This window comes from Cyprinodon variegatus, unplaced genomic scaffold (genome assembly GCF_000732505.1).
Source record: "Cyprinodon variegatus isolate N-32 unplaced genomic scaffold, C_variegatus-1.0 Scaffold973, whole genome shotgun sequence".
In the NCBI taxonomy this organism is placed as follows: domain Eukaryota; kingdom Metazoa; phylum Chordata; class Actinopteri; order Cyprinodontiformes; family Cyprinodontidae; genus Cyprinodon; species Cyprinodon variegatus.
Genome location: NW_015151426.1, coordinates 190 through 11495, shown reverse-complemented (window position 1 = coordinate 11495; position 11306 = coordinate 190). Strand labels below are relative to the sequence as shown.

General features: G+C 35.0%; 1 protein-coding gene across 1 annotated transcript; it reads left to right on the top strand.

The window, feature by feature from the left end:
- Positions 1 to 946: 946 nt before the first annotated feature.
- Positions 947 to 5429, top strand: LOC107100447 (chromosome unknown open reading frame, human C9orf85). The gene is made up of 4 exons (XM_015398920.1): positions 947 to 1063; positions 1340 to 1446; positions 4009 to 4122; positions 4684 to 5429. The coding sequence occupies exons 1-4, from the start codon at positions 962 to 964 to the stop codon at positions 4916 to 4918; spliced, it is 558 nt and encodes a 185-aa protein (XP_015254406.1). The 5' UTR covers positions 947 to 961; the 3' UTR covers positions 4919 to 5429.
- Positions 5430 to 11306: the final 5877 nt, after the last annotated feature.

The window sequence follows — 11306 nt, the reverse complement described above, 5'->3', positions numbered from 1 at the left end:
TTTTGAATCCTTTTTGTATTTGCATTTTATTTTTTACTTTTTACTTTACCATCTTAATTTCTGGTCCCATTGAAAACTAGTCAAAGGGGAATGCCGTTTTTTTTACAATTGGCCCTTGATTTTACGTTATTAAATCATGTTCTACTCACCCATATGAGTTTTGGGTCATTTGGAGCTGTTCTGAAGATATTCGGTTAGGTTATATCCAAGTAACGTCTTCCTTTGGGCAAATGACTTGAAGGAACAAACTAAAATGTTCATTATTTATTCTTTATGGTACGCCAGCATTCATAACAAAGCGGCTTGTTATGACATCATCTTCTAATTATTCAACATTGTTCGAATAAATATTATTATTATTATTATTATTATTATTATTACTACTATGTGTAGTCATATACACATATTTCCTAAAGTTCGCTTGCCACTCTCAATATGGCGGACAGGCTTACGTATTTTTTTTTCTGCAGGGTTCTGTGGATATAGGTGTCTACAGCGGCTGCGTGATGTTTTTGTTGGAAATTACTCTAGAAATAAAACAGCAATTGATACATGTTATTCCATTAAAGCTTAAACCACAATGGAATTAAATAAAGTAAAAATACAACCCCAATATATTTCAGATAGATAAAATGCTCGTGTTATGACGGCTCGTGACGGAGACAACTACTTCCTATTGGGAAATGAAGGAAATTTAAATGATATTCACACATGACGAAGGAAGCATTATTTATTTATCTACAGAATACAAAATACAAAAAATAGAATTTGATGTACAGTAATGTTGCCACACACTCATATACAGTAGGTGGCGGTATGCACCTTAAAGTTGCTTGCGATCCGCCATAATAGAAAAGAAGAAGAAGACAACTACTTCCGGGTTACGGCTTCCCTGTGGTAGCATGCTTGTTGGAAATTTTTTAACCCGCTTAACATAATTTATCCAAAGATAAAAAACAAAATGAGCTCCCAGAAAGGAAACGTTTCTCGATCGCGACCTCAGAAATATAAAAACACAAAGGCTTTTAAAAACGACAAATACGGCGCGACTGTGCAAGTAAAAGTGAGTGAATCCTGCGATAGCCTGTTTAAAAATATATTGGATATATATATTAAGCTTGAAGCAAAAAAAAGATAAGAAAGCTTGAACAATCTTTTCAGTAGCAAAAAGTACGTGTAATTTAGGTTCGGGGGGAGAATGTGTTTAAAAAGAGCCAAGATCAGATGAGTGTAAAGCAAGGTTAACTTGTATAGATTTATCCACCTCTCTATAGTTTTCAGTCTTTCAGCATTATCTGACTCTAACACATGATCTCTGCTTTAATGTTCTAAACTACAGAAGGCCAATTCAAAGATCCACGATGGACTCTGTCAACACTGCAAAGGAGTTCTTGAGTGGAAAGTCAAGTACAACAAATACAAGCCTCTAACTCAGCTCAAAAAGTGGTAAATATACCCCACAATTGACATTGTTTAGGTTTCTGATCGTTTAACTGCAATGTAGTTTAAAGTTATGTACTTATTTTTCTATGTCAGCAATATGTTTAGGCTCTCAGGTGATTTCTAAAATGTGTTGCTTAACTCGTCTTTTTTTTTTTTAACATAATGCTAAATTAATTAAATATTTTTGGCTATTACCCCCCAATTTTCCTTATTAAGTTGATTTATTTTAATTTGATTAATCTCTGCTCGACTTTAGGAAAATAATAAAATCTTTCAAGCATTGATTTCGCTTCCCATCCAGGAAGCTTTTTCAATTCAAAATGTGATGTAAAGAAAAAAAAACTTCCTGGATGGGAAGTGAAACGTCTTCAAACTTGAAAACAAAGTCCAGTGAATTGTTTTCATTTTCTTTTTTTTTTTTTTGGAATGACTATGACTTGGATAACTGAGAATCTTCACCAGCGTATTGATTTGGATACCAATGAACAACTCTTCCATTTTCTCTTCGAAATATATTAATATATGATGCAGAAGCTCATCTATGGCCTCTTAGTTGCTAAAAACACTGGAACCTTATGTTTTTCTTTTGAGCATTTAAATATCATTTACATTAGTGTTTTTTTTTTCCTTAGACATAAATCTAATGTTTTATCAGATTTCTTACAATATATACTCTCCTTTTTCTACCTTTTCAATTCCTTTGTTTCTATTTTCAACACATTCTGCATTGTTTTCTGTCCTGACAATCAGATTTCTTCTTTAATGTTGTGCCCTGACAGTTTTCCTGCTTTGCCTTTCTTGTCATTATTAAACACATCAGTAATTTAAAAAAGCTGTTAGCACTACGGCTGCAACTAAAGCTCATTTTGCTCATTTAATTCTCTGTCGATAATTTTTTTTAATAATCTGATAGAAAAATGTTCCTTAAAGAAGATTTTTTGCAGGATTTAAAACGGGGGAAACTAAAAATTTTTCCACTTGCGTTCATGATGAAGCATATCGATAGACAAAACATTTTATTTATTCTTAAATGCAAAACATTTATTTTGCATTTAAATGAACTGATCTGAACAAATTTAATATTTATGCATGTTTTTTACAATTGTGGTATAGTTGCTTCTCTAAGTAGGTTGCTCTGTCAGCTAAAGGCATGTTTAAAAGTCAATACTCCAGTTAACGATTAATCATTAACTAAATTTGCTGACCATTATTTTAATATTCGACTAACCCGATTAATTGTTTCAGTCCAATTTAGCATTTTTTTCTCTTTTTTTGGACCAAAACAATAGGGGTGCACTGATTGATCGGCCTAAATTTCCATTTTTTGGGATGTTGATTGTCGCCAATACTTAGATGTGAAATTGGTCATATTTACGTCTACAAAGGTCTCAAGATCAACCGCTGTCAATGCTTTAATCAATTTAGATTTCAGAGACGTTTTATGAGAAGTTTATATTGTTTCAGTTACTGATTACTGTATTTAATTTGGATAAGATTAAAATATTGAAGGTCTCTTTTGATTTTATAAACAATGAATGTTTGATTTATAAAAAAAAATAAATAAATTTTATCCATCAAAATTGGAATCAGCGTATCAGGTTAAAGTCCAAAAACCTACAATAAAAAAAAGCAAAAAGAAAACAGCTGTCCAAGCTAGCTAGGTTCTTTGTGAAAACATGATCAGCTCTGTTGTTAAGGCATAAATGAACAGGGAATTGCCACGTTGCCACTTTCCTTGATTACTGTTACAGAGAAAGAAACACTTAATTAGAATCAGAATCACATCAAGTAAGCTAAAAGAGAAGAAAAACAACTTCTAAGATTTTGACATTCCTATAAACAAGATTTTTAACTCCACACAAAGAAGCATAAAACATTGTTGAATCTTCTAAAGAGCTAAATTACTCTAAAGTGAAATCATTACCGTACATTTATTACATTCATTATCAGATAATTAAAACGCCTACTAATAAACAAAATTAACTCAAAGATCTTCCCCACATTTCACCCAAAAGGCTCCTTGATGATCACTTTCAAAGTAACTTTGTTGATACCCGTAGGTACATTTGTTTTGTAGTCTGGAAAGGGCCATCTCAGCATTTTGAACAAACCTTAAAAAATAAAGTACAGATGACATAATAAAAAACAAAGTACTGCAGTAGGAAAAAAAAAACATAAAACAACCAATATGTAAATATATACAGCCTATTTAATATCCCTAACATTTCCACATCATATATTCCCAAAAGGAAGCATATGAGTGTTTCTTACATGGCAAAAAGTTGAGCATTTGAATAGTTTCCACCTGTTTTCTTTCATATTTGTATTTTTTCTATTATTAGAGTGAGAGTGAGTGTAAACACAGCTCCATACTGAACTGTCTGTAGTTGTTTTGAAACAGCATTTGAAACCCAGTATTTGTCCTAGTAGCTCTCTAGTTTATCAGTGAAAAACATAAACAGTTGCATTTAATAGTGTTTGCAAATGTTTCATGTTCTCTATGTGCATAAAATATATATTAAAAAAATGGTTGATAACAATCTGCATGGGGTTTTCTCTTTACAGTGTCAAGTGCTCTCAAAAGACTATAAGAGATGCATATCACATCATCTGCAAGCCCTGTTCGCTCCAGCTTGACGTCTGCTGCAAATGTGGGAAGAATGAGGAGATTGTTATACCGTGAGTGGAAAAGTTGCTCTGTGTTTTCTTCTGACCCAAATTCTCTGCAGATTAAAATTAGAATTAAGACCATCCTGCTCTATATGATGCTGTTAGGTCAGGATAGTCCTTATATGGAGATGCATGGTAAGGGCATGGACACAAAACAAAGCTAGTCTGAGTGTGCCCTCTTGTGGACAATGAGACACATTACCACCATTTATCAGAATCAGAATCAGGTTTATTGCCATTGTTAGTGAAGGAGTTCACAAACCAGGAATTTTTTTATGGTACAATCGTGCAACATGAAACATATAATATGGAATAGGTAAATAAAATTATAAAAAATATCTAAAACATTGTGGGTATAAGGCATGCAATAAAATAGACTAATATATACACTTAACATAAAAATATGGATATAAAATATAAAAAGTAAAAAGTTATGAGGAAGATTTTATCATTTCATCTCCTACAAAAACAAGTTGTCATTGTAAAATTCAGGAAATATTGTCATGTATATCACAGGTTTAATGACAAAAAATATCAGGACTTATCTTATATTTCTCTGTCACTCATTAGGGTGAACTCACACCTGGATAGCAATGAACAAGAAGAGGAAGAGCCAAAGAGAAAGAAAGGAAACAAGCGAGGGAAAAAAGAGGAGGAGGATTTCGACTCTGATGAAGATTATGATGATGAAGATGATGATGACTTTGAGGATGAAGCAGACTTTGACATAGACTCAAAACCGAAGAACACACAAAACAAACGTGATGTTATCCCAGATGTGTCTCTACTAAATGTTAAAGATTAACTTTTTTCTTTCCATATGTTCTGACTGAGTTCTGTACAGAATTAGATATTTTAGACGTTCGGCCAAAAACCTGACGGAACAACAGAGATTCTGGATGTTGCAGGAAAATAGGATGAAATCTACAGATGGTTGATTAATCATATTTTGTATTATTGATAAGTTACCTGTTTATTGCAACTAATTCAACCCTAATGGAAGAGGTGGTTAATAGCTAGAGTCAAATTTGAAATATTTTACATTTTGACAGAATAGTATGATGAAAACAGTCTTTTTTTCATAAAAGATTCAAATTTTTCATCCTTTTTTTTTCTTTTCAGTTCATTTAATATTTTTTATTCCCTTCAAATTTTCAAAGCTAAAACGTGCTTCTTCCTTTAAATACTTATACACTCATTACGTACATATTTATATCATTGAACTTTATCTCATTTTGTGACAAAGAGGAAATAAGCGTAATTGTGACAAAACCAGGTAATGCATGGTTCCAAAATCTTTGTAAAATAAAAAAAAATAAATAAAAAACAAGTGAAAAGTTGTGTCTGTGTTGTGATTCTCCTTTACAATGACACTCGAATTAAAATCCAGTAGAATCCATTGACTTCAGAACTTGTTTTACCTTATTAATGGTTATATCCCACCTGTGTGTGTTTTCCAACTATTACCGGTAATCACAATAATATAAAGAGAAGCACACAAAATCAAGAAAACAAACATACCTAAAAAAAAAAATACAAAATATGTCAATGTTCAAAAAGGAGTGGGTCAAAGTACAACTTATTTAGTGCCCTTCTTTTGCTATTTAACAACTAAATAATTTCCAACAACCCATTTTTTAAAACCAGGTGTTCAAGTCCAGTCCTCGAGGGCTGGTGTCCTGCACTTGTTAGATGTGTCTCTGGTTCAACACACCTGAAGAGAATTACCAGTTCATCAGCAAAACTTTGCTAAACATCCCTGGGATAGATGCATACATCCCAAGTCTCCCGGGAGTCTCCCTGATATCAATAGTTATTCACGGATGCCCGCGAGTCGGATAAATCATCCCGGATTTTAGACTCTGCGAGGTGGTATTTTTTTAATGCCAGTGAGAGCGAGCAGGCAAAACAATTTCTGCACCATGTGCGGATTAGAATGTCTTTGATTGCGCAGGAACAACAAGAGAGAGCGGGGTGTGAGGAGGAGGCTGCTGGTGAAACCTGTGCAGCATATCTGTCCAAAGCGGTTGGTTGATCAGAGAGCTGAACAAATTGGCCTGGAGGGGGCCAACGGGGGCACAGAAAAGCATGAAATAAAAAAAGGGCAAGGAATTCAAATATATTAAGAGAGCTGCATGAAGGGAATAAAGTATAAGATGGTAAAAATAAAATATAGTACTATGATAAGTGTGATAAAAATTCTATTTCTTATGAGGTCAATATAGATTTATAATTTAGGAATTTTAAATATTTTTGACTTAATTTAAGTTAAAACTACCGTTTTCTATCAAATTTAAATTAGAATTCAAGAAAAACTTAAAATTCATCTGTAAAAATTAAAGAATTTTTTTTCTATTAAAAAACATTTAGTAGAGGAAAATTGGGATCCTATCTCTACCACTGAAGCTATCACCTTATTGTTTTTGAGTAATTAGTAAAACAGAATTTGTAAAGGAAAAGAAATGAAGTAGCTCCAAAGGATCTATCAGTGACCATGTCTGTTCCAGCGTAGATCATCATTAGAATTTCTTTTTAGTATTATGTCTTCAGCACAGGGGCCATAACACGGGCCAGGATATGATCTACAGGGGCACTGGCCCCTGTTGGCCCTCGTCTAGAACCGGCCATGGTGAGGAATGATGACAACATGGCGAGGTGCACTGTATGCTGAAGTCCCATGAAAACTGATGTTCAACGCTACAATAAGAATTGTCCTTATTCGAATAATTTCTTTTTTACTTTTTCAATAAAATGATTTGATGTTTTGACTGTCTCTAATTTCTATTAGAAAACTGATCCATAATTTCACATCACATGCTGAAACAGGAAGACTTCCTCATTGGCTGCAATTTCCCAGACTTAACATTTATTCTTCTTCTGTGCGTATAAGCCTCCTCCATGTCATAAACAGCTTGTAAATATGTTCTTGTTATACCTTATTCTTTCCCTTAAAAAAACACTTAAAGTATTTTAAAAGGAACAAAATCTTTGTAAGTTACATAATTCTCACTTGAGAGACAATTGGTTGGCATGATCAAAACATTGAGTTTTATGTAAATAGCAAATTCCTTTTTTAATATTATTATTACTAACAGCTGTATTGGCCTCATAATTATTTCCCAAAGTTTGACAACTAATATCTCTGAACCCTGAAAACACTGAACCATTCAAGGTGTCTACGGTAATATTCTCACAATCGACTGACAATTGAGCATTTCAGCTATAGTTATCAAGCAAATCTTTTCCTATTCTAACTTGAAAACTGATTGGGTTTAAAGATCAAAGATAATGTTTATTTGTGCATATAACAGCTGACCTTATAAGGTCAACACCTTATATCAAGGTGTGAAAAACTGTCAGCCAGCTTCCTCATACAAAAAAAGGCCAAAATTGTAATAAATCTTTAAAAGTTACTGAGGCAATATTCAAGTTTTTGGAAAGAGTGTCATCAGACATTTTGCTTCATAGCAGTGAAGAGGGCAGCAAATAAATAAAGGAACTGTAATTTTTCCTGAAGTTGCACAATGATACTGTGAAATGATGGTTCCTCAATATTTGCACGCTTTAAGTTTTTCTGCTTAAAAATAGTCTATACCAAATTACTGCACTTTATCTGCGGTTGGGGTTTATTAACTTTGGGAATGACTGCAAGCATTGTAGCCGTTAAGACTGTAAATTACATGATATGTGGAGAAAAATTACTTATGCATAGGCATTCTTCTATTACTCTGGTCCAGTCAAACCCCAGACCAAGGATGCAGAACAGTAATAAAAAGGGAGAGGGAGAAGAAGAAAATTAGTCTTGCCCCGTATTGAACATTTCCATATAACAAACCCAAAATAATCACTGTTCTGAAGGAATTACTAAACAGGAAAAAAAAGAGCCTTCGGGGAGGGAGACAGAATTATTGAGGAGTATATAGTATCAATCTAAGATCAACATAAGAGAATGCAAGGAGGTATACAGGAGGAAGCTGGAGGGCAAGCTCCAGCAGAACAATATCAAAGATGTTTGGTCAGGGATGAGGAAGATCACCAGCTTAAAGCAAAAAAAAAAAAAAAAAAAATGATTGGACGGGTGGAAGTCTGAACTCCCATAGTCTTCAGACATCTTCCCTCCTTTTACCCAAAGCTACGCTCTCACTCCCCAATTGTTTAATCTCCCATGGACTATGGAATCTCCTATGGACCTGCCTGCTTTTATATTTGTTCTCAACCAAATCAGAAGATGGCGCTGCTCCCTTTGCCTTCCACCTGTCTATCTCTGGAAGTCAGATGAAGGGATTTCTGCAGAGACTGAGCTTAGAATAAGGTTCCAGGTCCTGATGGTGTTAGCCCCACAGTCCTGTAGGCCTGTGCAGAGCAGCTCTGTGGGATTTTACAGCACTTCTTCATCCTTAGCCTCATCCAGGAGATGGTTCCAGTGTTATGGGAGACCTCCTGCTTTCTTACAGTTACAAAGAACACTTAGCCAACAGTCCTTAATAACTATGCAAGTGTTTCCCTGACATCCTGCAATATGAAAGTCCATTAAAGACTCCTTTTAATCAACCTGAGAAAGCAGACAGTCATCAGGTCCCCTTAAAGTTTGCTTACTTCTGTGGAGTTGGACTTAAAGATGTCAAACGTGCTTGAACAAATCCATTTTCATTTAGACAAGGCAGACAGCAGTGTGGGGATCATTTCCTTCGATTTCCACAGCATTTCTTAGGTTCAGTCTGATTTGCTTTGTCAAAAATTCCTGAAAATGCAGACGGAGGCCTCAACAATTGCCAAGATCAAAGTGTTTGTAAGACAGAAGGGTCAAGTGTTTAACCAGATAGGGACACAGGAGCACCATAGTGGAAGATACTCTCACCATTCCTTTTGCTCTGTACACCTCTGACTTCCAGTACAAAGTAGAGTCACACATGGCGTGTATCCGGGATGGACAAGAAGCTGAGTAAGACGAGGTGCTAACCTGCTTTATGGCATGGTTTGTACATAATTATCTAATCCTGATAGGAATAATAGTCAAATAAGATAATGTAAGAAGAAGTAGGAGTGGAGAAGGAGTATAAATACCTTTGTGTTCACCTGGACAACAGATTCTACAGCTGTGAGGCCATCTATAAGAAGGGGCGGAGCTGGCCCCGATTGCTGGGCTGAACCATACATATAGCAGAGGGAGCAGGTGAATAAGATCAATAATAATTAAAGAAGGGAGAGAAAACAGCAGGTGAATGAAGTGAGTAATTAGGGGTGCTTCAGCACCCCCCAAAATGGGCTAACAACGCCTATGGCAGAGCAGTCTGCACTTCTTAAGGAGGCTTAGGTCCTTCAGCAAGATGCTATATATGTTTTAGAAGTCTGTTGCAGGCTTAAAGAAACTTAACAACCAAATACAGAATTGCAGCTCTGTTCTGGAAGCTCCTCCAAAACCACTGGAAATGATTTAAAAAAGGGAATCAAATAGAATGGAAAACAATTTAAATGAACTGATCTGAACAAAATAGATTTTGACTTCTCCAAGCAACACATAACTGTAACACATTGAACACAGTTGATGGTATTTTCTGACAATTTCAGGTTCCGTTTTTTTCTCATATATTACAAAATATTTGCCACACAAGGATGTTAGGTAATATAAAAAACTAGTTGCTGTCATGTTTGCTGCTATCATCAAAAATAAAATATGATCTAATTTGTCATGTGGGTTTGATCAATTTAAAGGAATGTGTTAACTTTCCACCAATTGTTTCCTCATTGCAGCGGATCATTGAGACAAACATAAGTATTAGTCATGGATCTCATGGGATGAACATCTAGTACAGCCTGATGTTCTCACATGGCTTTGTGACACACTCATGACTGAAAGTTAAAAACCTAATCTTAAAACAATATAATCAGTTTCAACATTAGCCCTGAAGTTAAGAGGCGGAAAAAGATCCAGTCTAAATGATCTAAGAAAAAAGCTAAATATAATCAATCATCAATTGGTGACATATGATTAACCAAATGCTGAAAAGAACAGTGTGACCAAACTCAATATCCCAGCCTTAACGCTAGAGGAGAAATCAAAAGTGCAGACATGATGGTTAAAGAGGTTTTTATGATGTAAAGAAAATAAAAGCATGATAAATCATTTCAAAACATTTCTTACACATAATTCACTATTTTTGTGTATAAATAAAAAATGTGTGAAGGCGGGCTCATTATTAATCCATTTTTTTTCCTTTTGTCTTCTTCGTTAAGACTTTTATTGGTGAACCTTGAAATAGTTCTTAACTAGTCACAGAGAATGTCTCTCATCCTTAGACCCCTTTAGGGACCTCCAAAGACTTAATGCTCAATGATTTTCTGTCTGGACTTTGATCTCTAAGTCATTCCAAAACTTTCATTTTGGTCTAAAAAAGTAATTCCTCTGTTGGTTTGACTTTTGCTTGGGTTCTCTGTGATGCTGCTAAATAAAATCTACACCACACCACAGCCTGAATGTTTTATATTGTAAAATGAATGGTATTTAAAACAGATCATGAACTGATTTATTCTTCTTCATCAAAAACCTTCATCTGAGGAATAACAACACCAGAGCATGATACTAATTATTACCATGTTTCCCTTTGGATTATGTGGTGTTTTTTTTACTTGTGCTGGGTTCTATTTTAAGATGATTTCAACCTGGAGAGACCCACACACAAAGAAAAGTTAGATTTATTGATGAATCTGGCAGTTCTTTGGTGCTTGGACCTCAGCAGAAGAGTGAGATGGGATTAGAGATGTCTGCCTCCTAGATCCTGACCCTCGTGTTGGAGTGGAGGCCAGAGGAGAAGGAAAACCAAAGGAGCTCTAGAACATGATGGAGGACATGGGGGTCGAAGCTCAGCTGAAAACCAGGGGAGTCTGTCAATTGAAAGCTTTATGCAGAGCCATATGGGATGATTGGATGAAGAGGGAAAAGATGGTGATTGGTTAGAACAGAGCTGCATGACGAGGAGCCTTTCTGTTTGAATTTGCATCTAAACTTAATTTTTGTTTAAAATAAAACATGTCAGTACTTATTAGTTTTGCTCAGAAATATGACTGAATAATTTCCTAGTTTGGGATTTTAAAATAACATTATCCCTCCTTTTAATAAGCTTGCAGGGGTGGAACTAGCCTTGGAGGTATGCAGTGACATTACAGGTGCCTCAACCCCCCTGGATATAGATATT

Bases quoted from the DNA above. Each gene is read 5' to 3' on its own strand.
- LOC107100447 (XM_015398920.1), top strand. From the start codon at position 962: ATGAGCTCCCAGAAAGGAAACGTTTCTCGATCGCGACCTCAGAAATAT. The intron at 1,447-4,008 runs GTAAATATACCC...TTCTCTTTACAG, and splicing joins CTAACTCAGCTCAAAAAGTG to TGTCAAGTGCTCTCAAAAGA. The intron at 4,123-4,683 runs GTGAGTGGAAAA...GTCACTCATTAG, and splicing joins AATGAGGAGATTGTTATACC to GGTGAACTCACACCTGGATA.